The 26,452-nt window shown below is 47.5% G+C and overlaps 2 protein-coding genes and 1 pseudogene across 4 annotated transcripts; all 3 read right to left on the bottom strand.

Annotated features, from left to right (window-relative positions):
- Nucleotides 1-538: 538 nt before the first annotated feature.
- Nucleotides 539-6,655, bottom strand: LOC148397456 (fibroblast growth factor 10-like). Its single transcript, XM_088375190.1, has 4 exons — nt 5,533-6,655; nt 1,814-1,917; nt 1,484-1,713; nt 539-1,108 (listed from the first exon to the last, which is right to left on the bottom strand). Exons 1-3 carry the CDS (start codon nt 5,942-5,944, stop codon nt 1,522-1,524), a joined length of 708 nt encoding a protein of 235 aa, XP_088231316.1. The 5' UTR covers nt 5,945-6,655; the 3' UTR covers nt 539-1,108; nt 1,484-1,521.
- A 3,267-nt stretch (nt 6,656-9,922) lies between these two features.
- On the bottom strand, nt 9,923-24,358 carry adamts12 (ADAM metallopeptidase with thrombospondin type 1 motif, 12). Of its 2 annotated transcripts, XM_088375175.1 has the most exons (25): nt 24,212-24,358; nt 22,638-22,679; nt 21,980-22,338; nt 17,255-17,432; nt 16,905-17,095; nt 16,572-16,655; nt 16,348-16,472; nt 16,115-16,264; nt 15,884-16,027; nt 15,672-15,816; nt 15,444-15,536; nt 15,217-15,362; nt 14,979-15,148; nt 14,589-14,722; nt 14,353-14,473; nt 13,616-13,860; nt 13,387-13,528; nt 13,057-13,183; nt 12,765-12,975; nt 11,758-12,693; nt 11,290-11,442; nt 11,053-11,229; nt 10,835-10,981; nt 10,535-10,688; nt 9,923-10,476 (listed from the first exon to the last, which is right to left on the bottom strand). In XM_088375175.1, exons 3-25 carry the CDS (start codon nt 22,160-22,162, stop codon nt 10,361-10,363), a joined length of 4,272 nt encoding a protein of 1,423 aa, XP_088231301.1. In that variant the 5' UTR covers nt 22,163-22,338; nt 22,638-22,679; nt 24,212-24,358; the 3' UTR covers nt 9,923-10,360. The 2 variants fall into 2 exon arrangements, with proteins under 2 accessions (XP_088231301.1, XP_088231300.1); XM_088375174.1 differs by lacking the exon at nt 24,212-24,358 and having other exon boundaries at nt 22,638-23,684.
- LOC148397458 (uncharacterized) lies at nt 23,834-26,441 on the bottom strand (annotated as a pseudogene). The gene is made up of 5 exons (XR_015858471.1): nt 25,671-26,441; nt 24,970-25,120; nt 24,620-24,823; nt 24,212-24,365; nt 23,834-24,133 (listed from the first exon to the last, which is right to left on the bottom strand). The product of XR_015858471.1 is annotated as an uncharacterized LOC148397458 (transcript).
- Nucleotides 26,442-26,452: the final 11 nt, after the last annotated feature.

Below are 26,452 nucleotides of genomic sequence, written 5' to 3' on the forward strand. Positions count from 1 at the left end.
CAAGTGTCGGGGGGACTGCACATGATGACAAATGACACTGGTGCTAATGATGGAGGAGGAGTCGGGCACAAGTGTGTTTGCTGATGGGCTGTGTTCCTTCCAAGGCCACTATTCATTAGCTCCATTTAAGCTATTTCCCTGGTGTCCCATTATATAGTAAAGAGCCATTAGGAATGAATTACAGAAAATTCAAGGCTAATCTGTGGTTGACTTTCCATCCAGGGGTCCAAAGACTTCACTTTGTTAACCCAAATGATCTCGGATTTCGCAACTATATTGTCTGATACAGTAAATGTCACTGGAGGAATGCATGGCAGCAGTTCTCATTCCACAAAGGTAGGTGGTCTCTCACTGAGTGCTTGTGAATGTTTTGCAAATGTAATTAGGTCATTTGGTTTATTTTTTGGTCAGGGTTAAGTAAAGGTTGCAAAGACTTTTGCAAACAGTCCGTCTGTCCCTCCCTCCCTCCCTCCCTCCATCCATCCATCCATCCATCCAGCCATCCATCCATCCACAGAAAAATGTCAGTCTCAGGGTCAACAGTTGAGAACGATTTCTTTATATCGTGCCAGAGTTCCTGAGATACACCAAGATAGATATCCGTCGGGACAGGATAAAAGGACACGAGGTCCGGAAGCTTGTGGCGTTAATGTTTTCCCCGCCCGCCCGCACTCATTTGGTGTGGCATCATCTGTCACTGATTAGCACGCTTGTGCCTGTCGACTTAAGGAAGTGGGTGGTCAGACGTACTCGGTCATGTTGTTCCTCTTCTAGGGTCTTCTAAATTCATATTTTCAGCAGGTGCTTCAGTGTCGATGCTCACCTCGGGTGTGGTCGACTCCAATTCAGTTCCGCCTGTTGTATCAGCGTAGCGTACTCTCACTCCCCCCTGTCTTGTCTTTATGTTTCCGCTCGGTTTGGGAGATAATCAGAGCAATGGTTGCCACATGCATTAGCCAGCCTTCAGTCATTAATGCTTGCCTTGTCAGCCATGCAGATAAGCACTCGCATACCGTGAAGCCAAACACTCGCAAAAGCCAAGAGTGTGCGGTCAACACAACAGATGGAGAGGAGAAAAACTCGATTTTATTTCCACTTGATAAAGATCCTATAAAAAAAAAAAAAAAAAGAAGTAAAGAATGCCAAGGAATGCTCACATTGTAAGTGTTCCCATCCAGTTAAATAATCGCAAAATAAATAAATCGGTAGAGTGGAGGCGTTGAACATTTGCTTTGTTGTGTTCTCTCATGATAAACGGGACAGCCGCTTGTCTGCATCTACGCTCGCTGGGAGAGTTTATATTATATTATTTCATTTGCCATTTAGCTCCTGTTTGGCACAGAAATAAGATAAATATTGCATCCTGTGCCACAAACACACCCTCCTCTCTAAAATAAAGTACACAATCCCGGTTGTTTGTCAGTGTTAGTGCCTTATTTCTAAAAAAACAAAAAACAAAAAAAAAGTCCAAGTAAGTCTTCACCTTCAGGAGAGGAACGTCTCTTTTCACCAGTGCTGCATTCACGCCATGATTGGAAGGAAGTGGGTGACCGTGTTTTTCCTGCGAGTTCTTTTGCCTCGCACGGGCCTCCCATGGATGTTCAGACCCACAAACATCTGCCGCTTCTTGTTCTTCCACTCGGCCGACGCGTATGTGTTGTAGCCGTTTTCTTCGATGCGTTCCTTTAGGGTGCAGTCGATGCCAAACTCCCTCTTTAAAAAAAAAAAAATTTAAAAGGAAAAAAATCATTTTTCATTATTATTATTTTTTTTGAATAAGTTCAGGGTGATGTGTCGAGACAAAAGTTCTCACCGCGCCGTAGAGCTCTCCCTTCCTGCTGATTGCCAGATAGTAGTTGCTGTGCAGCCCTTTGATAGCCACCACTCCCACGTCCACCGATGTGATTTCCAGAATACCTGCAAAACAGTAAGAGAGAGAGAGAGAGAGAGAGAGAGAGAGAGAGAGAGAGAGAGAGAGAGAGAGAGAGAGAGAGAGAGAGAGAGAGAGAGAGAGAGAGAGAGAGAATACTCAGATGTTAAGGGTTTTCCTGCTGCAGATAAGAGAACAATGCTCACCGTCTGTCACTTGTGTCATTCACTCTTGTATTTTGTGCACATCAACCAAAATATGATTACAATTACAAAGCCCTACACCAAGAGAACACAGAACGAGAGACGTTTCCAATTAGAGCGCCTCGTTGTTGCCGACTAGGAGGGGGGAAAAAATGTCTTCACATTTGACAGCCGCCGTGAGGTTGGTGGCATTCATACTGCAATGATGCCTTAAGTGGATGTGGGGACTTTGTTGGACTGGTGGTGATCGTCGGGCATTCAATGTTTGTTCTCGGGAAGTGTCTGTCTGGAGGTCCCGTGATTGTCTCCTTCACTACTTGCATCCTCGCATGGGGAGATAAACGTCACGTATTGACACCCTTTGATCAACACCGCTCTTCTGTCTGATCATTGCTTCCGCCTACACCCTGTTCCGGATGTGAGCGGAGCACGCAGGTGTGTCCCAAAAGAAGAACGCCGAGTTCTCTCCTTGTCCGCGAGGTCGTGACTGTATCCATTTCGAGTTCAAACGGTGGCACCTCAGGGCGATGAGGTCTGAAGCGGCGAGGCGGCGGCAGCGGGGACTGTGACACATCGGCCATTGAAGATCTGAGAGGAGCCGCTTTCTGTGCGCTGATCAGGTGTCTGGGATGAAGTGAGGATGTAAGACAATCTACGAGCGGCTCTGGCCGCTCCGTAAACATGGCAGGGATGAAAAGCCGGAGAACAGAGGATGACAGTGAGACCGGTGGGGTGGGGGGGGATTAGAAAAGGCTGCAATGATCACTGATCAAAGTCGGCCACCGGAGGCAGGGGCGAGACAGCTTGGATAAAGGAGCCACTGGCTCACACGATGTGCCCGAGTAGGTGGATATATACGCTCGGCATCGCTTACAATTGATGCCAGAGCTGCTCAGTGACTGACGTACGTCATACTGAAAGCTCCGTCTCATGTCGCTAAAATTCATAAAGTCAGCTCAAATGAAAGCATTCACAGTCAGGACATGAATGTCTTAGCGTCATCAAAACGGAAGCAAGCACACAAAATGTGAATGTTGGAAAAAAACAAAAACAAAAAAAAAAAAACACGTAAAACTGACCTGTGAGGAAAAAAAAGTACTTTTCACTACAAATGTTACCCCAATGTGTGACTACTGAAAACTGTTAATTGCTAGCAATATCTCTGTTTTTAAAAGATGAAGACAATTTGTATTTTTACTAATGACACAAAGTTGATGCAAAATTTGTCTTTGCAGGCCACATGAGGCGGGCCGTATCTGGCCCCCAGGCTTTGACTTTGACACCTATGATTTCGATTGTGCATGTCTATCAGATGAAGCAGCTATGTGGATGTAAAATGTGGCAACACGGCTATCTCAGCTAATCCTCAAAAACTGCAAATGATGCGTTGGCTGCGGAACGGATGCGATTTTTTCCCCAAAGATACGAGAAGGCGTGCGCTTTGCAGCTTGTTGTGCTCTCCTTGCTCATTCTTGATTCCTACCTGGGTTCTTCCTCTCGATATAACGTTTTATCTTCCCAGCTGTCTCAGAATAAGGTGTCTTCCTCATGCTGTCTGTCTGGCTATGTACTAGCAGCACTTGAAAAGGACCACACTAAGCGTATGTACATTTCAATGAAAAGATATACATCTCTCCCCGCCCAAGCTCCATCTGTTTTTTCCCACTTGCACAAACTCACGATATATGTCCACAAGCCTCTCACATGACACCTCCACACACACACATGAACATATGCACGCTCATTGTCAGGCAACTTAGTCTTATATTTTTTTCCTTTTTGCACTCCACCACGTGCTTGTGCCGAGAGGTACTTAGCAAAGAATCTGGCTCTGTACGATATCTCGTTCCAAGCTTCACACATGCTCCCAGCGGGTCGGAAAGCCATGTGGGACAGTTTTACGCTGGCATCCCCATAAATCTGTGGGGGACTGGATACGGGCTCTTTGAGCCGGGTCCCGGCCGGCAGGTCTGCAGGCAGCACCCAAAACCGGAGTTTGCACATCCTAAGCACCTTCACAAATCTCATTAGAGGGAACGCTCACATCGACGTTGCGTTTCGATGCTCGGGCTGGACACGGCTGTTCCAGCGCTCACGGAACAAAAACGGGATATTTTGTCACTTCAAGGGACTGCGCGGAGTCTACAAAAGACATCAGACCTGGGATCATGTCTGGCCCCGGGGAGCAAAGACTGAAGGTGCCGTTGTGTGGGTGTCCTTTACCGTGTGAACCTGATACAAGAGCACAAAATCCACACGGTCACCCCCTCGGGACAGAGAAACGCCATTGATGTGGAGGACGCACGACTTTGATGTGCCCAACCACAATGATTACCCTGCCGTGCCATTCATAAACTTGCACGTCCAACTCGCCCCCGCGAGGCGAAGGTTGCGCTCGCTGACTCCCTGTGACTTTTGAAAAGGGCAACGCACACACTCTCCAAAGTGAGGCCTTCTCGGCCGACACAAGGCTAAATCAGCTCTCGCGTGCACATAAACTTTCAGACGCATTTGCGCACCGCTAATATAAAAGTCAAGTCGCCTGTGTACCGTGCGTGTCACTTTTTACGACTTAAAAGAAACATGTCACAAATACGGCAGTAAAGGCATCAGCGTTTAATACGGGTGATAAATAAAGTTGCTTCTGTCATGACCTTGTCAAAACAAAAAAAATCTCCCATGACGTTGTTGCTCGCTTTGATTGAAAGTGTGGTTTAGCATTCCCGGGGGAACATTAAAAGGTTACGCGCGTTCGCTCGGGGTTGGGAGGGAAAAAAAAAAAAAAAAAAAAGCATGTGAGCGAGCACTTGCGGTCGTTGCCAGCTTTACGGTCACACACCCACTGGGGCATGTGAGAGCATGGCCACGCACACGCGACGACGCACACCGATACGTGTAATTGCGCTTCTCAAAAACAAACAGCTTGTAATTTGCTCAACTGGGAGATACAGGGAGGCAGGAGGATTATGGGAGCATCATTGTGCTTGACATCCGTACCCCCCCCCCCCCCCCCCCCCCCCCCTTTATCAGCGTTTACTCTGGGCTGTGAAGACAACCTGATAACGGCTGGCCGGGTTATCTGCCTCTGCTCCGTTTAAAGCCATCGGAGGGCTACTAACTCTATGCTGAGTGTTTGGACAGGTCAGATAATGTCCGATGTCTGGTTTGGAACCCAACGACCGGGAATGCTTGGACTCGTAGTACAGAATCGAACTCCCTGAAGGTCATTTTTGTTTCTCTAGGGGTGTCCAAATTTGGTCCACGAGGGCCGCTATCCTGCAGATTGTGTATTTCTCCAGCACACATGATTCAAAAGATCAGCTCATCAGAAAACTCTGCAGAAGCTTGATAAGGATCATGATGGTTTGAACTCGGTGTGTAACGTCTAAAAGACCCAGGATGGCGGCAATCCTCGAGGACCAGATGTCACTTTACGTTTGATTCCTGTCGATTACTTACTGAGAGGATCATCCTTGCTCTTTGTTCCATTGACCCTTCCGTTCTTGTCGATCCTCAGGAAAAATTTCTGGAAAGAGAACAGCTTCCTCCTCCGTATGTCTCCTTGGAGATGGTTGTAACTGCGCACGTGCCTACCCTGCGGCCCCCCAGTCCGAGCCGCGGGCTTGTAGACGCTTTCTGAAATGTTCAGCGGACTCGGCGCTACGGTGAGCCTCAGTCTGTGATTGCAGGCTGCTCGGGGAAGGGAGACAGCGAGAGCGACCAGGGCTAGCAGCAGAGACCGCGAGGAAAACAGCGTGGCGGTGCCGGCGGGCCTCAACCAGTGGCCGCTCCCGGAGCGAGAATGAGCCCCAAAGTCAGTGGTGGAGCAGGACAAGGCAGCCTTACTCCCTCCAGCAGCACATCTGATCATGGTAGTGTGCTGGGTGGAGGACTGGAGGCAGCCTCAGAGCTTGGGACATGCTGCTGGGGGCGCAGATAGACTGGGAGGAAGGGAGGGCAGGGAGGGGAGCCCTCCACACTCCGGCTCAGATATTCCCCCCCTGCAGGATCCAAATTATGCAGCACCTGTATGAAATCCTTCCATTTCCCTTTGTCTGATGTTTGACCTAAAAAGCATCTCAGTCAGCCAGACTTTAGCCGCTATTCCTCCAAGTTCTGTACTTTTGGGAAATCACAAAGTCTGCATGAAGGAACATCAATGGAGTGAAAAAAGTAGAAAATAAGCTTCTGGTTCCTCATTCAGCAGATCCACTGGAAAACTGTTCTGGTGGTTGCCGTCCTGTGGGTCCCTAGGTCCAGAAAGCCGCTATAGTTGGGCAAAAAAAAAAAAAGTTCATCCAGTTGGAAAGCTCCCTCATCTGGTGTATTCAAATGACGGGCAGCGTGCAGCGGAGCTCGCTACCGGCCAGACTCCACGTGTGCCGTCGAGCCTCGGTGAAGTTTCGGGTGTGTCAGATAATCCATCCGACTCGTCTCTCTCCTCATCTGGAGCTGCCGCCTCCCCGAAAGATGGCTGCAAACTATCGCGCAGCACCGAGGCGCTCGGGCACTGAGACTTGGGACCTCCTCCTCCTCCTCCTGGTTTTTGTCAAGCCTTTGATGTGAGGAAACCTGCTGCCATGTCTTCACCTGAAGGCTGATCACTAAAAATGAGTGTGCAGCACGCGGTCGTGCGACTTTTAGGTACTTGAGCCCTCCCTCGCTCACACCCTGTGCGTGTGTGCGTGTGTGCGTGTGTGCGTGCGTGCGTGCGTGCGTGCATGCATGCGTGTGTGCGTGCCTCCTTGCCCACTAGTCTTAACTTTTGAGACTGTGCGAGAAGTGATCACAGCTTTGCTATGTTGGTTTATGCTAATGTTAGCTAAAACTAATTGTGGGTTTTGCTCAGTGCTGTACACGAAACAAAAAGTTAAGGATTGAGCTACTGTGTTGAAAATATTTGGAAAATTCTTCACGTTTTATTAAAACGCTTTTAAGAAGAAAAGATAGAATGCCGTAAAGATATTTTACAGGAAGATTTGAGCCAAAGGCCTTGTGGATGAATCAGGTTAAGTGGACATTGCTGCTACTTGTTCATCTCAGCCATCTGAACATTGTCTTGGCCTCAAGGAACTTTTTGATTTTTTAATGCAATGAAGCTCCCTTGACACATGACTTCCTCTCATACTCATCAGCGTGTTGTCAGGTCTTTTCAATCGTCAAATAAACAAAAGTCTGAGGTGGAGTGCATAAGGTTAGCTTCCTCAGCGAGCACAATATTGTAACAACTTTTTATCAGCAATTAAGCTAATTGTTTCACCATTTTTAAAGATTTTTTTTTTTTCCTCTGCTTTCCATGGAAAATACATAGTACGTGATTTTCAAAATAGCAAAATCAGGCCATGGAATTGATTGAGGCAAAAACTCATTGAATGACTGACACCTGTCACCAAAACTGCGGTGCCGTTCATAAAACATGCAGGGCAATATTGTTTGAAATTTCAAGCGTGGGGAAGCCGGTGGTAAATGACAGCTCAATAAGTGTAATGCACTGAAAGTGTGTTTCCGTTTTCAGGCCAATGACCTTGCCAGCCACATAAATCAGAAAGTAAACTGACATTTTTAACTCCAGCAAACCTGCGCTGGCACTCTTATCTCATTTCCACTGACCTTCGTGTCTTTAATGTCGACGTCTGGACTCTTGCTCACTTTCCCGCCACTTTTTTACTGGCCGCTTTAATGTCCATCAACGATCTACGGCCAGAGCGGCGGTCTGGTCTCCACTGTGCGTGCTGCGCTTTATCTGAGGATGAAAACAAAACAATCTTATCAGCACTTCCTTTGCGGCGTCCCTTCCCTTCCCACTGTGATAGCCACAATCGGTGTAAAATATCAATTTGGGTCACAGCTAGTGGCAAGGGTTCTTGTTTGTTTGTTCCACCTCATTTTCTCAAACTGAAATCAAATAATCATAAAGTAAAAGAATAAATAATAACAAAAGAATGTATACAATAGTAAAAATGTAAGGGACTTGCTCTGGGCTTTCTTGTTCAGACACGTCGCGACGTCGTCCTCTCGGGCCTCCCTCGCAAAGACGTTAACATGCTCACAAGCTTTGCGGGATTTCTCGGGTGGCTAAGAAGCAAATTCTTCTCCGCATAAGCACACGTGGCAATATAAGTGGGATCTGGAGATGGTCTCAACTCAGCCTCAGCTTTTAGTTTTTCTTTGGAGACAAAGCTCCTTGAGTTGAATTTCAAAGTTCCTGAAAATTGGCAAGAAATGATTTCCTGATCCAGGCCTACATGATGGATGATGGTGCTGTATTAAAAATCAAACACTGGATTTTTATACACTCGAGTAGAGACTGGCGACTGACTACTTGGTGAACCTGGTGTACAACGAGCGTGTTGCAGTCGTGTGTCAGGACTCGGTGTTAGCCCCTCTTCTGCATATGCTATCATTAAGCAGATGTTTAGCGGGGGGGGGGGGGGGGGGGGGTTAGGGTTAGGGTTAGGGGCTGGGGGGGTAAGCGCCTCGCGCCATGTTTCTCCAACTCCATATCCACATGTGGCGTGTGTGAGAATCAAACGCGCAAGTCGCAAACAAGCCAAGTGACCTATGGGAACCATGTGTGAGCTTACCCCGAGGCCCGCTGTGTGTGCGCCGGGTCACAGGAGGCTGAGGCTTTAATAAAGGAGCAGGTCTGGTACAGGGATGCCAGTCTGGGAGCCTGGGGATATGCAACCTGATGGGCTCCAGATGAGAGCCACCACGCTGGCTGGACCTTTTGCTACAAAGCTTGCACATGTTCCAGACATGTTTTTGTCACAGTCTGCTTGGATTGGATTTAAAAGGGCTCTTCGTAGATCACAGTTGAAGGTGGAAAGCCAGACACGCACACGCGCGCAACTAGAGTGATTGTTTAGTCATGAATGACTTATTTTTTCCCCCCTAGGGACCTCACATATGAGGAAAAAGGTGGGTGCTGCGCAACGATATCGTCATCAAGTCAAAAGAGATATCTGACATTTTCATTTACAAATTGAAAAAAAAAAATAAATACAACCAGTTGTACCGCGACCTTCTTCTTATCACATTTGAAGATTTCATGTGACCCCAGTGTTATGTTGTCGGGATGTCTGGTAATCGGCAAGGTTATGTTTTTTTATTTATTTTTTTTCTTCAATGGATGCTTGTTACATAATGGGGACAGGCTTACATTACGGCGCCCTACTGAGTGTCAACTTCTACAGGACAAAGCAATTTACTTACTGGTCTCATACTGGATGGAGTCATCAAGGCTTGCCTTTCCTCTGCAGCAACTGGGCCTATTGATGACATAGATATTAGTGAAAATGCGCATGTCTGACCTCTTTGAATGAGAATCCACTTACTTCACTCAATGTCTTCCGCACAATGTTCTTCTTCTACACACGCACAGCACTCCCAATCATTCAGATGTAGACATCGGTATTCATTTGAATCACGTTATGGACTTCAATTCACCTCGAGTCGTATTATAATCGACGACGGAAAAATCTTCTGTCGTTCAGCCCGTATTGCGCAATCGCTGTCAGATAAAGCGACACTTAGTGACGTAAGACAACAAGGGCCGGTGTGTTAGGTAATGCACATTTTGCTTCATCACGGTAACGAATACATGGACAATCTCTGTTTGGAGACCTCAAAGGTCCGCCTTGACCCAGTATTGTGTTACTTCTTCCATTACTGCTGACCAACTCTCAGTGCCTGGCTTGAATGACACGCTGCTGTGTCATTCCGTGGCGCAGAGGAACCGTGGGCCAGATGAAACGGATCCCTGAACCCGAGCCGGGCGCCGCTCGGGTTGTCGTAGCACATCCTGCAGTATCTTAGCCGACCGACAATGAGGATGTCACAAAGCACAGTGTCTTTAATGGTCACATTTATTGCCGTGGAAGCACATGCCTGACATTGCTATGTACAAGATCATACAAAGACAGTAGGCATTGTTTGAGGGACCTGAGAGGGATGACCTGCAACGCCTCTTTGCTCACTTTCACACCAGAGAAGCACCACAGTTCAACTTAACAGAAGTACAATTGAAACTTTTTCCCCTACGCACAGTGCCGCCGCAATCATGAAAAGCGCAACGAGTACTAAACAAGCGTGTTATTAACAATGTAAAAGAGGTCAAATGTCATTATGTACATTCTGCTCATAGAAGTTGAAATTAGAAGCTGTATTTTGTACAGTTTTATGCGTAGTCGTGAAGTACAGTAAGTAGCCACAGGAAGGCGCCCCGCCCGCCCGCCCGCACGCCTGCCTGACGTGAGAAGACGCGCCCGCCCCTCTGCCCGTCCGTCTATGAGCCGCAGGTGCTACAACACTGTCTCTGCACCGACCTGAGAGAGCATCGGCCCAACAGCTTCAGTTTGTCGCAAAAGCGAGACGACATTGTGTTCTTCCTGCACACTGGGCCTGACAAAAGAAGAAGGCGGCTTACTCGTAGTCGAAACGCAAGTATGGCGTAACCAACCTGTGGTGGGCCGACATTGCTGCGTGTTGCACTTCCTGAGCGCTTCCGGTTTGGACATCTTCTCGCACAGGCCGTCTGGCATGATAGCAGAGTCCTGGGCATTCACGCAGGTGACGTCACGCCGCTGCTGACCTCCTCCGCAGCTCACCGAGCACTGCAAATTCAGAAGATACGATTTTCCAAGCGGCATGGGTCAAAGTCATCATCATCATCAGTTAGCCGGCACGCTAACAGCCTACCGGGGACTAATGTCGGCTAGCGGACGAGCGGCGTACTATGTACGTGGTTACTGTCACAAACCTGCTCCCACTCTTCTGCTCTCCACTCGGCGCAAGGTTTCAAGCCGCACGACTCGGTGCTGTTTGGCCTGGGTGTCGGCCCACAACCTTGAGGAACCGGACAGTACACCAAGCGCTCTCGCATTCCCTCGCCGCAGCTCCCGGAGCACTGACGTGGGCAGACGTGACGTTTTGAAAATGAACAAGCTGGATCAAGCAGAAAACACAGAAGACACATACGGGTCCCCACGGTGACACGTTCCAGTCCGCGCAGGTCTTGAGGGGGCAAGTCAAAGTACTGACAGGTTTGCCGGACAGCGCCTGACAGTGGAACGGCCTGAGAGGACGGTGATTCTGGGAATCCACACACTGGACATCCCGGTAGCGCTTTCCTACCACCGCGCATTTCTCCGGACACTGCGGACAAGAGCAAAGTTCCGACACGGCGACAGAAATAAGTTGGATTTAAGATGTTACCTTGCTCCAGCTACCGCTTTGCCAGATGGCACACGGCTGAAGACGGCAAGTGCGAGCGGGCTCGGGTTTCTTGGTGCCGGCGCAGTCCTCGTCCTTCTGGGAACTGCACGTTACCTTTCGCCATATTGCGCCAATTCCACATGTGGTTGAGCACTGGGGTGGGAAAACAAGTCTATTTTGAAGGAAGCGTCAATTAAAACGGATGAATGAGTTCCACTGATCATTCTTCTCGGGAGAGTGGTCTTTAACAAATCAACACAATCCAAGCCTGATGCAAAAAAACTAAACAAAAAGTTTCAGTTTAATATATAGAAAGAATTATTTCTAAAAGCCTCTACATAGCGTTTATGGTCATGCATGAGAACATAAGAGGTGTTGTTAAAGGGTTAGAACACTGTGACATTTTCAAAAATGTTGGCACAGCACTTAAATGGGATGATATACGACGGTCGTAAATTTTGCACCCACCTCGCTCCAGTTTCCTGCGAGCCAAAACACACCCAGCTCTCTTGGACCCTGAGTGCGCTGGGGAGGTGGTTGATTCTGGTTCCTGGAGCGGTTACCTCTTGACCGGGTTGAGTTTGTTTTGGCAGTGGTGTTCTTCTCGGGGGTGACAGCAGGCTTCTTTGTTTTAATCACCTTTATCGTGGTGCTGAGCGGCGCTTGCGTTGTGCGGAGGTTGCTTTTGGGCGGAACCCAACGTGACTTTAACGTGGGTGTAGTTAGACCAACGGCAAATGGGGTGCCGTGGCGACTGATCTCGGCAGTAGTGTGTGGGCTGAAGGAGGAAGATGTGGCGGCTTCTGTGGTTGGCTGCGGGCCAGGACTACTTGTTTGTAAAGCGGCTGCAGAAACGACATGCGGCATCGCCGTGGTTGATTGAAGAGGATTTGGGAGCCAATTGGTACTGACGTCCAGGTCAATGATCCCCTCCTCGTCCTCCTGCTCCACCGATGTCCTCTCTTGTACGATGTAGTCATAACCCGGAACGCTCATCACCGCATCGGGTGTGCTTCCATCCTCGCTGTCCAAGATCTCCTCTGGTTCTATCTTTGCTACTCTTGGACTTTCCCCTCTTTTGTTAGTCTTCTCCACAACGTAACGATCAAGGAAGGGGATTTTAGAGGTGAGTGATGGGGTCCGAGTCGTAGGTGTGGCGGAGGTGCTCGTGGGAGCGCCGGTGGTGGTGGAGGAAGGCTTGGAGGGGGTTCTCTTTGGTGGTGGGTAAACGCGGCGGTATTTTGGAGGAGATCCGGGTTGTCGCCGAAGACTCGAACTGGGGCAGCTCTGTAGAGCGCACAGCGATCTGGTGCGAGGCTTGGTCGCGAGGTCACAGATGTTTTGGGGCGCTAAGGCACATGTCACATTGCGGGAACGGACGCCTCCTCCGCATGTCACCGGACACTGGAGAGACGACGGAGGAGCCGTTACCATATGGTCCAATGACACGGGAAGGGGAGAGAAGTCCGACTTACTTCTTCCCAGAGTCCAACGAGCCAGTCCTGTCCGCAGGGTATGTCTCGATTGCACGGCACGACGGGTTTAGGTTTAAGCAGCTGCTTGCACTCCGCGGGATGGAGCACCCTCTCCTCACCGGAAACGGTGCGGACGCAGAGCACAGTACGCTTCCGCAAACCTTCCGATCCGCAGGCGGCCGAGCACTGCTGCCAGCCTCCCACCCACCACCTGAGGACAAAGGCAGAAACTCAGCGGTGACGACTGTCGAGTTAGGCACGCCGCCAATCAGGAGGATTCGACGCTACCGACCTGGCGGGGCAATCCATGTTCTTACACTTGCGGTGTCTGTCTTGCGGACGGACCGCTGGGTCGCACAGAGACTCGTCTACGACGCCGACATCCGTCTCGAAGCAGCGCGCGGGCTGCTGCTGTTCACCTGAGACAGACAGGAGGATGTCACACTCAAGGCGCCCGGGGGCCAGATACGGCCCGCCACATCTTTCTGTGCGGCCCGCGAGAATAAATCAAATTGGTGTCAGCACTAAAATTGCAAATTGTCTTCAAGCTATTGCTAGCATTTCTTTTCACCATTCATCTTTTCAAAATATTTGAAATGATGACGATGATGACAGGCCTGACCTTGTCCACAAGTGGTGCTGCAGTCTGTCCATGCGCCATGTCTCCACCTGTAAATGGGTTCGATGACCTCATTTCCTGTCTCTTTGCTCTTCCTAATAGTGTACTCGTACTGGAGGCCAGGGTTCTTCTCCTGAAACAACAACTGGACAACGGCACGTCAATTCTTCTACCTATCCATCCATCCAGACGTTGGTCTTGACGCATTTCAAGTCGGGACAGGGGGGCCTACCTGCAACACGACTGGCTCTTTGGTGGGTCCAGGCGCGGTGAGGTTCTCCATGTTCCCCTTACGTTGGTAGTAGAAGGTGGTCCCACCGGCCTGGTACTCCCCGTTCCACTGGATGATGTAGTTGCCGTTGAGAAAGTAGTCCTCCGAGCCTTGTCTCCTCAGCGCCAGGAAATTACCTGCCTCCTCAGTTTCCTTCACCAGGATGTCCCGGGCCCCCTCAGGTATCACCCCCACGTCCACGTAGCCTGCCATAGATGGGGGTGGGGGGCGAAGTAATGGATGGGCCACCGTGGCTGCTTCTCTCTGATCTTTAATAGAGGGTGGGCTGCTTGTGTGTGTTCGGCGTGGGGGGCACTGCCGCCCTGTCTCTGCTTTTTACTGTCTGTGAATGGCGGAGGAGCAAGTAACTGCGAGCGGCTCTGTGGAGTTTAATGATGTTTGTGGGAAGGTGTGTGTGTGTGTGTGTGTGTGTGTGTGTGTGTGTGTGTCTTTCTTGCGCTTATGTCTACGCCTTTGAAGTGTTACACATCTGGCTGGTTATCTGAGAAAGATGCTGTGCCCAACAGCAGAGGGAGAGAACATTGGCACGAGGGACATTGTTTAACCTTCGAGGGCCTTTTTTTTTTTTATCTGTAAAGTAACCTTTGCTCAGTCGGGACAATGAGTTACACTTGAGAGTTTGACCCTTGACCTACACGGGTGAATTGATGTGAATAAATGGAGTCTGAAAATCTCACCGAAGCCCTCTCCTTGCTCAAACGACTTGTAGACCGTCTTGCAGCTTGTGCCGTCACCCAAACACACTCCGCAACGATCCTCGACCGCATTTGAGTCGATGCCGTAGTCGCAGCCCACCTCCTTTGGATAAAAGGCGTGGGTAAACGTCAGCTGAGGTCGATTACATAAGAGAAACTTGAATCTGTGGAAGCTTTTGGTAACTTGCTCCCCAGCCTTTCTTACCCAGCCACACTACCTTGCACACTCCGTTGACACAGATGTTTCTGGAGTTGTTGTTCATGAAGCACGGCGTTCCGTCCGTCACCGTGTCAAGCATCTTCTCCGAAAAATACTCGCTGTCGGGCCGGCAGTGGAGCTCGCAAGGGTTTACTGTAAAAGCCGGTGGGGGAGAATATTTTACAAGTATGTTTCATGAAAACAAGCAAAAGTGGGCTACACGGTGAAGTCTCGAGATTTTATTTTCAAGATATTTTATGATGACAATCTTTTGGGGGCGCTAAAATGACCTAAACAGGTCTGATACAGCTGTGGCGATTACATTGTGAATGCTGCCCCCTACTGGAAGACACACACATGGCCACAACTTGCCAAAACTTGCATGCGTGGGGTCCGCGTGAGTACTCACAGGGGTTAGCCACAGGAATCCATTTGTAGAGCTCGTTTTGGTAGGGCACGGTGTCAAACTCGCTGCACAGCATCTCTCTAAAGGTGGGCTTATCCTTCTGGCAGGCTCTCGTGTTACACGTCCGATAGCGCTTCCTCTCACCCGTGCAGTACTTGCCGCCAAACTCTGGCCTGAGGGGACGGCTCACGTGATGTCATGGAGTCGCAACTATAAACATCAATGTAAAATACGCTCTTACTTTGGGTTGCTACATTCTCTTTCGGCTGATTGAACTCCAGTGCCGCAAGTCCTGGAGCAGTGAGACCACGTCGTCCATTGCCCCCAGCCTCCGTTCACCGTCTCGGGCAGCTTGCCCACAATCACACACTCTCCGGAGATACACCACTGAGGCCAAAGCACGTGACATTTGATGATGAGGGGACAACCACAAGCCGGCGCCATCCCGAAGCGGTCGGACGCCGATACCTTTTCCGGCCCGCATCGAGTCCCGTCAATGGGCGAGTCCAGTTTGGAGCGACAGGAGCCGTTCACGGAGCACCAAAGAATCTGGCAAACGTTCTGAGGAATGACAGAAATCGGCCGATTTCATGTGCTGACGTGGCTCTGGATTACATCAGGTACGTAAGTCTACACTGGAAGCTGTGCTCAGCGCAGGTATTCACGTTTTGATCTCATATTCATGAGTGCACTTACATCCACCTCGTGGCAGTAGGTAGCGTTGGGCCCGTACTGGAGCTGACATTGGTGGTGCGTTGTGTAGCGAACGCCAAGGCGTGCCAGAGGGGTGGTGAGGTCTCTTTTGGAAGGACGGTCGTCCAGGCAGAAACCCCATCCGCGACTGAAAGATAATGGAGTTTTTTTGTTGTTGTACGAATTTGTCGCCAAAGGACCGAAAGTGAGCTCACTCGAGGAAGCGTGTGATGTAGTCCTTGGAGCAGGATGACCAAGTGAGAGGCGAGCTGTCGTACATCAGCTGTCTGGACATGATGAAGGGGTGCCTCCCTCCCACCTCGCAGTCGTTCCCTTGGCCGTCGTGATGGATTCCAAAGCTGTGCTCGAGCGTAGCCCGCAAGAAGAACAGCTGCAATTTGCTGGTACTGCACGCGTAAGATGCTCTTCCATCGTTTAAGACGCACCTATGACCCATTTCGTGGGCAATGGTGAAGGCCACGGGTAAGCCGGAATCCTCGTTGATGTTGCAGCTGCGGTGCGGCTGGCACATCCCAGAGAGGTGAGACAAGCCCAAGGTCTCGCAGGGTTGGTTCATTCCAGCGCAGATGTCCTTCCTGGGATGTCCAAACACAGGCCAGGCCGAGGAACATTTGGAACACTCGCTTCCTTTTCAAACCGTGTCTTGTGTTTCGCTTGCCTGGTGACCAACACGGCGACGTCGTGATGGGCTGGATGCGTGTCGCTCTGTGGATTTAAGTTCTTCTGCCAGGCGCAGAAGCTGGACAGAGTGGTGTCTGCATGGTGGGCGATCTTTAGACCTTTCTGTGTGGACAAACATGACATCAAAACAAAAAATTTGCATGAATTCATTCTCAACATAGAATCCAAAAATATATAGGAATATATAATCGCTGTCGCTACCTCTTCTCCTTGTAGCAGAATCAGACGAACCAAGAGGACATGGATGGCGTTGCCGATACTGGCGTCGTGGAAGATACCCGCCACCTTGCCAACATATTCAAAGGGAAGTATTGGTGAATACCTTTTGTGTACAAACATTTGAGTTGCCATCAAGTGAGAAATGAAATAACATCTTTGCTCATCTGTCTGTTCGTTGAAGATGCGTTTAGTGACGGCGGAAAGCTGACCACTTTACATTTGAGTAAAGTGTCATTAATTAACCCTTTTGAAATGCACTCCAGAGATCAAGAATGTGAATAAAATGATGTCGCAAAATACTCTCATGGCTCTCACCATGTTCATGATGGTGAAGATGTAGGACTCCACATTGTCGCTGCCGTGATAATCCATGAGCTTAGAATCGGCCACCACCATGGTCTCCACCCAGCGCTCCCTGCTGACCGAGCGCCGGGAGCGGGACTGCGTCGGGCCGTGCTCCCTCTCCCACTGCTCTCTCTCCCTCTCCACACGCACAGAGTCACCATCTGAGGCGGAAAAGTGAAAACCAATACGGTACCATACAAAAAGTTGTTTTTTCCACTTTTTGACATCCAAATACATTTTTGGATGAGCTAAAATTGCAAATCCCGATATTGCCATTGTCACTGTGCGTGAACCAGGAAGTAATCTGCGTCGATAAATACCTGCTACTCCACACGGGCTGGGTGCCTGTCTACCCTCGGCGCTGCGTTTTTCCCTGTGCGTTACCGTGGCAACCCTGGGGAAGATGATGTGCGGCTCTGGGGAACCTGCAGGATCCCATGGAGATTTAAGGAGCGGCTCAATGAAGAAGTGGCCCTCGGGTAGGGAGAAGAAGCCTCTCTGTTTTGGGAGAAATGAGCCCAAGTGATTACGAGCCCGTGACATAGCTTGGTTGTTTTACGACATGAAGTTTGAAACGCCAGCAGAAAAAGGTCATTTCTCATGCAGTCAGGTTCATCATTATTCATCAGGTGAGCTACGAGACATCCTCCATTTCTTCTTTCTTTCCCCGCAGGCACATTCTGTCTGCAAAAAAGAAACGTCTTGCCAAGTATGCCATGCAAGTTCTTACTGGTGTGCAAGTGCTTTTTTTTTTTCTTTTCAAACGCGCGCACATAAAAAGTTCATAGACGCGCCCTCTAGCACAAACAAAATGTTTCAGAAGATTTGGGATTTTTTTTTTTCTTTCTTTAAAGGGGGGGGGGGGGACTTCACACCTTGTCTTTTTCACATCTGGCCCAGGTTGCAGGCGCTCTTCATAAACTTGATAGTGTGTGCGGACGTTGCGTTTAGGTGTTGGGTCCAAACAAGCCCGGACTGCTTTAAAGTCACTTGCATGGAAGGAAATTATGCAGACTGAGAGAATATAATAGGATGAAATAGCAAGAGTTATAGCAATAATGCTGCTTTTATAAAGTGAAGTCAACCTCGCTTTCGATTGACAGCAGAGATTAAAACGTGTACAAATACATTGCTGCTGTACTTTGGTAGATATTTTAGGATCTGTCATTTGCTTGCATGATTGCTTGATTGAGAGTACTAAGAACAAATATTTAGTCTGATACAATTGAGAGTTGATTTGTACACTTTTACAGTACTTTAGTTTCTCCAGCGTGCCAAAAGCAGCTGTGAGAAATCAGGCCATGTGCTGTGTCCTGCTGCGCTCCAGTTATGCACCATTCCAGTTTTTAGGTCATTCTGGACACTTTTGTGTGAGGAGGGGAGGGAAAAAAAAAATCCCCCAACATGTTCATGTGCACCGGATATCATTTTTCCTTTTTTGGGGCAGTTCAAGAAGTTCGTTTGGGGAGGCGCAGTCCCTTTGGACTTTGTTAGTCCACCTGTTGATCTGAATTTTGTAAAATAGGCCTCAAATAAAAAATGCACGAGTCAGCATTTTATTTTTTTTTCTAGTGGGTGGGAGATACTTTCTGAATATTCTCAACTACTAAATCATTGCAATTGTCATACAGAGCAGAGCAATGCTGCTAAGTTGGACGTTTGTGTAGGTGTACTTTTTCAGACAGGAAACAACAAGTAGACTCCAAATTTATCTCGGTTGCTTCAAGACACGATTAATCAACAAGTTCACACAATCGAGAGAAATCTTGACAATCGATTATTATCCCTACCCATAGATCACCTCTGTGGTAGTAGTGATGAGTGGTTTGCAAAAGAATTACTGAATTAAATGTAATTATGTAACAACGCAGATTTTATTTCCGTTAAAACAACATGCAATGGAATAATAAACGTTAGAACAAGGTTAAGCATTTTTTTGAATTCATTTTTCAAGTGGCTTTGCTGTACAAGGTTGCCTTTTATTTGGCATCCCCACCCAAAGTGAGAAGAAATGAAATAGGGAGGGAAATCTTTGGAGAATGGCCTTTGGCTATCAGTGTTGATGGACTCATCCACAAAGCATGTAATCTGATCAGTCCCCAGTGAATTGACGGCTATTTCCCAGAGCCACAACTTGCAGCTGATTTCACTGCTCTCTCACAGTCTCCTTTATTGTCAGCAGGTTCTCACGCTAGCAGATAAAGCTCGCAAAGCAAAACACATAGAAACAATCAATACGCTGGGAGAAAAGTGGTTGCCCTGCTCGGTGTTTGGCTGCAAACATACCTCCGTGTCACCTCCTATATATGTGCGGTGTTTAACTTGCAAAGAGCAAAGCAGGTGGCGGAGTGCAGATGGGCCGGGCCGGGCCGGGCCGGGAAGGAATGCCACGGGGAGGCCCATCCAAACACGTGTTGCTCTGCGTGATTCAGAAGATCTGCAAAGCCAATGTACTACGCCTGGGCTTGCGTGCTCTTTTATTGACACTACCTGAGCTCCGCAAATGATCATGTGCAACAACATCGAACAAATAGTTTTGCTCCTGTACTTAGAGACCCGGCGAAGTGAATTCAAAGATTTGTTTCTAAATCTGTTGTACATGTTTGAAGGTCATTGCTGAAAGGTACATTTTCCATTTGACTTTTGTACTTCTCAATTCAGTCGTTGAATCGGTACTAGTACTTCTACTTAATGGCAGTGTGCGAGTACGTTTACGCGCGCCAGTAAGTACGCTAACTCAAACGGGCGCCGCCTAACTATTGCATGAATATTTGGTCAGTTTTCGACTCTTGGGCCGAGAAAAGTATGAGGTCGGGCCGTTAATCCCTGGAACCCGGAGGAAGTGTGTTTTGTGTATGAGGTAGCGGTACCCCAGGAGGTTACCATAACACGATAAATACAACGACCATGTGGAACCGCTTAACGGCGCTTTCCTACTTCTGTGAGTTTCAAGTCTTGGCTGTTGGTGACCTTCTAGAACTTATTCGTGGGGAAACAGGTAGAGGGGAAGGGGTTGCTCGTTATACAATGAGCGCCTTTCAAGAGGATCGCTATTGCTAATAAGGTGGAGGGGATCATTACAGGAGAATTCCTTTCTGTCGGGTCAAAAACTATTTTCATTTATCTACGTGTCAGAAGAGAGAGAAGAAATTGGTGTAATAGGTCTAAACTTGTTTGGACTTGTTTAGCGGTGCGCCTCAGGGAATGGCTAAGCTTCTATGGAAAACGTGGAAAAAAAACAAAAAAAACATGAAAGGCAAATCTCAACAACTTTCACCCAGCCGTTGTGACCGATTCATATAATGGAGAGGAGCACAATTTGCTCAAAGAAATGTCACTTTGTCTTCTGCTCATAGGAAACAGAGAGTATCTGTGTTTACGAGACTGCTACACATCATTTTATCAGCTTTATCAAAAAGCTGTCGAGCATCGCTGATTTATTGCCTTTGTGCCTGTAGGTTTTTTTTTTCTTTTCCCAAACCCTTGTGCCAAAGGAAAATGACACACACACAGACAATCAGGCTGAATTTGAGCATTTTAAGTCATTTAAACTTTAAACATTTAAACTACAAGGAGCTTCACATTGTTGTACTAAACTCAAAGTAAAAAATATATATATATATGCATATATATAATTTTTCTTTTTGTCAAAAACTATGAAAATTAAACTGTAATATTGCAGATCTGGTTCTTTTTATTTTTCGGCAGTCTGGGTCTGTGCTGCCCCCACGTGAGTCTTGCTACTACGACGGACGTTCAGGTTAAAGAATAAAGACGATTCTCCGTAGACGCAAGATTATGTGTGTGGTATGGTTTGTATGAGGCACCTGACATTTTGAAAATCAGTGAAGATGTTAAATACCTATACACGGGTTCCACGCTTAAGTGAAAGCCTTGCAACTTTTTGAGGCCGCAGCTGGAAAGGTTTCCAGCCCACATCTGCCCATAAAGTGGACTTTTATCAATTGTAAACCTTCTAGCACAGCAATAATTCTGGATATTATATCAGAACGAATTCCCTGGAGTTTGGAATTAAGAAAAAAACAACATTGGAATTTCATCAGATGGAAATTTGAGTGACACGTATCTATGCGTTGGGCTGGACTACCGAGGAGGGTCCAAAGTGGGTCGGTTGTAAATTATGCCGCAGCGGGACAGCCTGTCATCGACTTGGCTCGGTAGTCACGTGTAACAAATGAGGATCGCTCGGCAGGGAGCAACGACGTCCGTTGGCTAACGCAACCAATGGAGCACACCAAAAGTGCCATCCTATCACATCCCGTGTACTATTTCTAAATGTTTCCGGTTCTCAGACTCTACCTCTCTGCCTTATTTCTGGACACTGCAGTATTTGATGATCTGAACCTATTTCAGTTCCAACACCTATTTGGCTAATTATCACCGTTAGCATAAACGCACCAAGTGCAAAAATTAGGTTATATTTTGATGTTTGGGGTCGACTCGTCATCACGAGTGTATTGTTGAACCAGCTGTTGTTGTGCCCACTGTCCCTTCATCCATCCTGTTTTTGCTCTCTTTCGTCCCATTGTTCCTTTACTCTATCGCTCCATCTCAAATCAACTGGTCGAGGCAGACGGTCACCCCACGGAGCCTGGGTTGCGGCTGTGTTTTTTTTCTTTTCTTCTTTTTCTGGCCCTAGACTAACACTATACTCTACGTTTCCTCGCGCCGACCAGAGCTCTTCAAACTGATGAAAATATGGAAGCCATCCCTCAAAGGGACAAGGGAGCAAACTGTTTTGGCTTTCAGTGACAAAGATAGAGCGAAAGTGAGACCAAGAGGACAGGAAAGGGTCTCGTGGTGAGTCGATGAGGATCGACAACAGACGTCAGAGTGTCTGCTGAGGGGCCGCTCTGCAAACAGTGTCGGGAAGTGGCTCTTTGAAGGGGAAAACTAACACACACCATACTGTTTGGGGACGAAGGAACTAAGGCCTAATGCAAAACATGATGCAATTCACTCTCAACTAACAGCTAGCCAATCACACAGTAGTTAACGCATCGACTTGCATGGAGGTTCCTTACCAGCCCATTACACGTGCTGACGGCCGCCGTCCCCTTCACGCCCGAGACCTCGACAGTGCCGAGAAGATGGCAGGACGACCCGGCGGGAGTCCGCCGACTTTCCGTCCTGTCGGCGATGCCGTTACGCGTCTCCAAGACGTAGTCGCTCGAAAGGAGCTGATGGTTTTGCGTCAAATTGAGCATCAAAGCTCGTCCAGTGTAGTTGAGCTTGTAGTAAACGGGCCCCGCCGTCGCCGCCGCGCTGAGGTCTCGTCTGACTCGCCCATCCTTGAAGTGGTGGGACAGAGAGTGGGAGAGGAACTCTCCGTCAGCGTTGGTTCTCACAGGATGGATGACGGACCCTGCCTGAGGCACAGCACCTGTACAATTGAAATAAGTGGTGGGACAACAACAACAGTAAAAGAGTGTATGTTGCTGCATTGAACAGTTTGGGGTCATGGGGTTAAAAAAAAAAAAAAAAAAACAATATTTGAATTACACGTAGAATAAATTCATCAGAATGGTTTAAAATCATTGCTCTGTGCTAACTGGTGTTATAAAAAGTAGCTTGAAGAGAAAATATCTGGATTTGCCCTAGCCCTCAGGCAGTCGGTGCTCACTGAGCGCCAGCTTACTTTGAAATAGATTGAGTTGAGGTGTGAATGAGCAGCACACTGACCTTGTCCTGCAAGGAGAGAAAAGTTCAAGTCTTGGTGGCCGCCTGCCAGGAAGAAAACAAAGTGTTGCAGCAGAAGCAGAAGCCGAAGCAGAAGCGTGCACTCCTGCAACCATGGCATTATTTCATGGAAACAAACTCCAAGCTGTGGTAAAAGCAGCCCAGGCGGGTGTCGGGACCGACTTTGCTGACTATCTCATGACATGGAGGGGAGCGTCCTGCCTCGGCCGGGAAAACCAGCGAGGCTGCCTGCGCGGAGAAGGTGAAAGCTGAGGCGCTCGGGAGGAAGGAGGGAGGGCAGGAGGGAGGGAGGGGCGAAGGAGTGTTCTTCTGTCTGCTTTCCTTCTCGGAGGAGCACCAGGCTCCGTTGGTTCATGGGCTCCAACCTCGCCTCAACATGACGATGGACGCTCCTCAGCCTCACAGCTATGTGTCATGTCCCCTATTTTTATTAAGTGTAGCCTGTACCCATAAATGGGCTACTACTGTTTCCCTCGATCTTATTTCTGACAGTCTGAAAGCATAAACTGCATTTTTTCCTCCTCTGTGAAACGTCAAACAAAAGATAAATTTAGCACAAATACGTTGAAGTTGATATGCGGGTTGCTCGTTCCACTAATACGGTTCTTCAATTTGCTTTGATCAGACGCTTTCTATATACAATTTTATATTAGAACGGAATAGCTGCAATGCTTTATTTAGTGTATCTGAGTGAAAGTGCTTCAACAGGATTGTTGGTAATTTTTTTTTAACAAAGCGGCTTAGGGTGCAAGCAAAGTGTTGGGACGGCATCGCCAATCGTAAATTACAAATATGGTCACAAGCTTCTTGTGTGTATGCGTGTCGCTTGACCTCTTCCTTCCTGCCCATAAACAATGACAAAAACAACATTTAACAGGAGCAGTGACAGCCAATAAAATCTCAAGATAATCGGAGGTCAGTTGAGTTTGTGACGTAACATTGTCAGCAGTATTGCTTGGATGTGTAGAACCGCACTGTTCCTCACATTGTGTGCCTCTCGTGTGGTGGGATGAATAAATAAACAAACAAGTATGAAATAGCTCGGTATCTTCGTATAGTTGCCCCGCTTCAAACTACAACCGACAATACTCAACACACTCCTTCCCAGATAGTGCTTTGAAATCTTCTGATTTAACAACGTCTTCTGACAAGAAAGAGAAAAGCTAAGGCAGCAGCTCTTAAAAATCTAGCTTTTTGTTTTAATTATGTGGAAGAAAAACCAACAAATAAGAAATTGCACTTAGTATTCATAATCCTATTTACACTATGCACATTTTAGAAGTCCATCCTGTTCTAAAAACTCCAGCAAAGTCATGATACTCCTGTGTTGTCTTCTGATAGGGGAGCCACATCCACATCTTTTAAACACATTACATTATATTTTGGTTGAGAGGCTCACATTCATCCTCTGCTACTTTTCATCATTTCTTTCTGACATGGAATCAAGTCCAGGCTTGCCGTCGACGGAGCTCATCCACCTTTTATTCGGACAGGAAAAGTTATTTGATTGCTTTTTTTTTTTTTTGGTGGAGTTTCTCAAAGTAGAGTTTCAATACCTTTGGAGCATGTGCGGGTGTGGTAGTTGGAGGTGGAGAGACTTTCTCAGGTAGTTGTAAGCTTTTGGACCATGCAAGTGGAGGGTGAGGGCAAAGTCTCGCTGGTCTCTAGTGTAGTCGTTGCCCTGTTTGGACAGCAGGTAGACCGGAAGACCTGTGATTCAAACAGAACTATATTGAATATGAAATGCTCGTGGAAGATTCCTGGGGGTGCACATCAGTGACGACCTGCCATCAATTTGTTACAGCCTCAATTATTATTATTATTTTTTTTTTTTGAGGGGTGGGTGGCAGTCGTAAATATTGTCCTGTACTTCATAAAAACTAAGTCATGACACAAGGGCCAAATCCATTTAGGAAGCCAGACAAAGATGGCAAGCTCAAAAACAAAATCATTTGTCACTTCACCGTATTACGAATCCAGCTTCTCTGGGAGCTCTTTGTTAATGAGGTTCTTGCCCCTCGGATCCTCCAAAAGCCCAAACACTTGGCCCGCCGTTCTCTGTCCTTCACGTTCCTCAATTCACGCTCCAGATTCTCCACCCTCGTCAAGGCGTCCGTCAGTCGGACCTTGAGACCCGCGGGAGATGCAGGCAGTGCATAGCAGTGGTCCTAAAATAGGGATCCTCGTTTAAAATTTGGAGGGCTCAGGTTTCTCAAGATGTTGGAGCCTGATGATGTCGTGCTCATTGGCACGGAGCAATGGCAAATGTGCATTACCACAAAAAAAATTAACTCACTCAATGTATCCTTACGACATCAGGAGGAGGCTGGGATGGCTGTGACGGTGGCAAAGGTGGTTCGGTCGGTGGAACATTCTTTGCAGCAACGGTTGCCACCGATTCGCAAGCTTTCTTGGAAGTACGTGTTGTCCTGGTGAAGACTTGCTGATGTGGAGAGAAACAAAACCTTCAAAAATACATTTTTATAATGTTTGTAAACAAACGGCGCTATAGGCAAATAGTAGTTTACTACCACTGAGCAACTGACTTGAACTACAACGACAAAGCTTTCGCTCACTGTTATGGTATGTATAAAACGTATGGTATGTATAAAACATTTTTTAGGGGGGATTATCGCTCCATAATTTTGCCAGTCTCTGAATGATCATGAATTCTCCTCACGTCTAGACTTAATGAGACCCACTTTTTGGACATCAACAAAACGCTTGCCCGGGATGAGTCTTGACGTAGGAGAATCACAACACTTATATCCGCTTTGTTTTATTGACGCGTATCCGCAAAATTCCGTGTATCAAACAGCAATGGTCCTGTTGCGTCTTCCAATAAACCTGGCTGTTGTTGTTTTTTCCCTTTCTTTCTTTTTTGTAACAGATATGAGAGAAGACCGACTTTTATAAGCGAAAATGCCTACCGGGATGCTAGCGTCTTTCACCATTTAAATGTGACTGTAGTAAATTGACAAGTCAAGTCACATCCTTCGAGTTTTGTATACTTACTTATGGAATATGATTCTCTTGGCTTTCGTCTCCACCGTGCGCTTATTCACATAACCCAACGCAGCACAGTACTGAGGCATATCTTTGGAAATACTGCGGTGTCGATAAACCGCTCGAAAGTACCGCTCCAAAATGGCGGCTTCACAGACGTCCAGTGTTGCTACCCACAAGCCATTTAAACGCGGAAGTCGGATTTTAATTCATTTGGAAGAACGCTCTCAAAACAACTTCCCCTAGTTATTAGGTGAAATTATCCCACTTTTAAAATCCCTAGCCTTGATTATTGTTTTTTTCTTAACAATATTTAGCAAAGATGACTGTTAATTTGAGGGTATTTGCATCCAAATCAGGTGAATGGCATAGACAACACAATTTATATGTGCCTCCATCTTTCCAAGGAACCACAAGTAATGGGACAAACTGACATAATCATGAATCAGTTTGTCACTTTTCAATACTTTGCTGCAAATCATTTGCAATCTAGAACAGCCTGAAGTCCCAAGGCCATGGACACAAGGATGGGTGTCATCTCCGGTGATGCTCTGCCAGGCCATCTGCAGGAGCTGTCTTCGGTTGATGCTTGATTGTGGATTTGTGAATTTGTTTCTTCACTGTATTTCTTGTAATTTCATTTACATTTCTTTCGTTTTAATTTCTTTGAATAAAGTTGTTGTTGTCTATGTTCATTGGCGTTCAGTGCGACCAGATTATCGGCTCTTACGATGAGTTTTATTCACGTTGTTCAACACCAAGCAAGAATCGGCTGAGGTTGCTGATGACGC

The sequence above is a fragment of the Syngnathus floridae genome, chromosome 5 (assembly GCF_059516105.1).
Source record: "Syngnathus floridae isolate MCC-2025c chromosome 5, RoL_Sflo_1.0, whole genome shotgun sequence".
In the NCBI taxonomy this organism is placed as follows: Eukaryota; Metazoa; Chordata; class Actinopteri; order Syngnathiformes; family Syngnathidae; genus Syngnathus; species Syngnathus floridae.

Bases quoted from the DNA above. Each gene is read 5' to 3' on its own strand.
- LOC148397456 (XM_088375190.1), bottom strand. From the start codon at position 5,944: ATGATCAGATGTGCTGCTGGAGGGAGTAAGGCTGCCTTGTCCTGCTCC. The intron at 1,918-5,532 runs GTAAGTAATCGA...ACTGTTTTGCAG, and splicing joins GAGCAAGGATGATCCTCTCA to GTATTCTGGAAATCACATCG. The intron at 1,714-1,813 runs GTGAGAACTTTT...TTTTTTTTAAAG, and splicing joins AGGGAGAGCTCTACGGCGCG to AGGGAGTTTGGCATCGACTG.
- adamts12 (XM_088375174.1), bottom strand. From the start codon at position 22,755: ATGCCATGGTTGCAGGAGTGCACGCTTCTGCTTCGGCTTCTGCTTCTG. The intron at 15,363-15,443 runs GTATCGGCGTCC...CTTTGGCCTCAG, and splicing joins CTCGATGCGGGCCGGAAAAG to TGGTGTATCTCCGGAGAGTG. The intron at 10,477-10,534 runs GTTGGTTACGCC...TTCTTTTGTCAG, and splicing joins GCAATGTCGGCCCACCACAG to GCCCAGTGTGCAGGAAGAAC.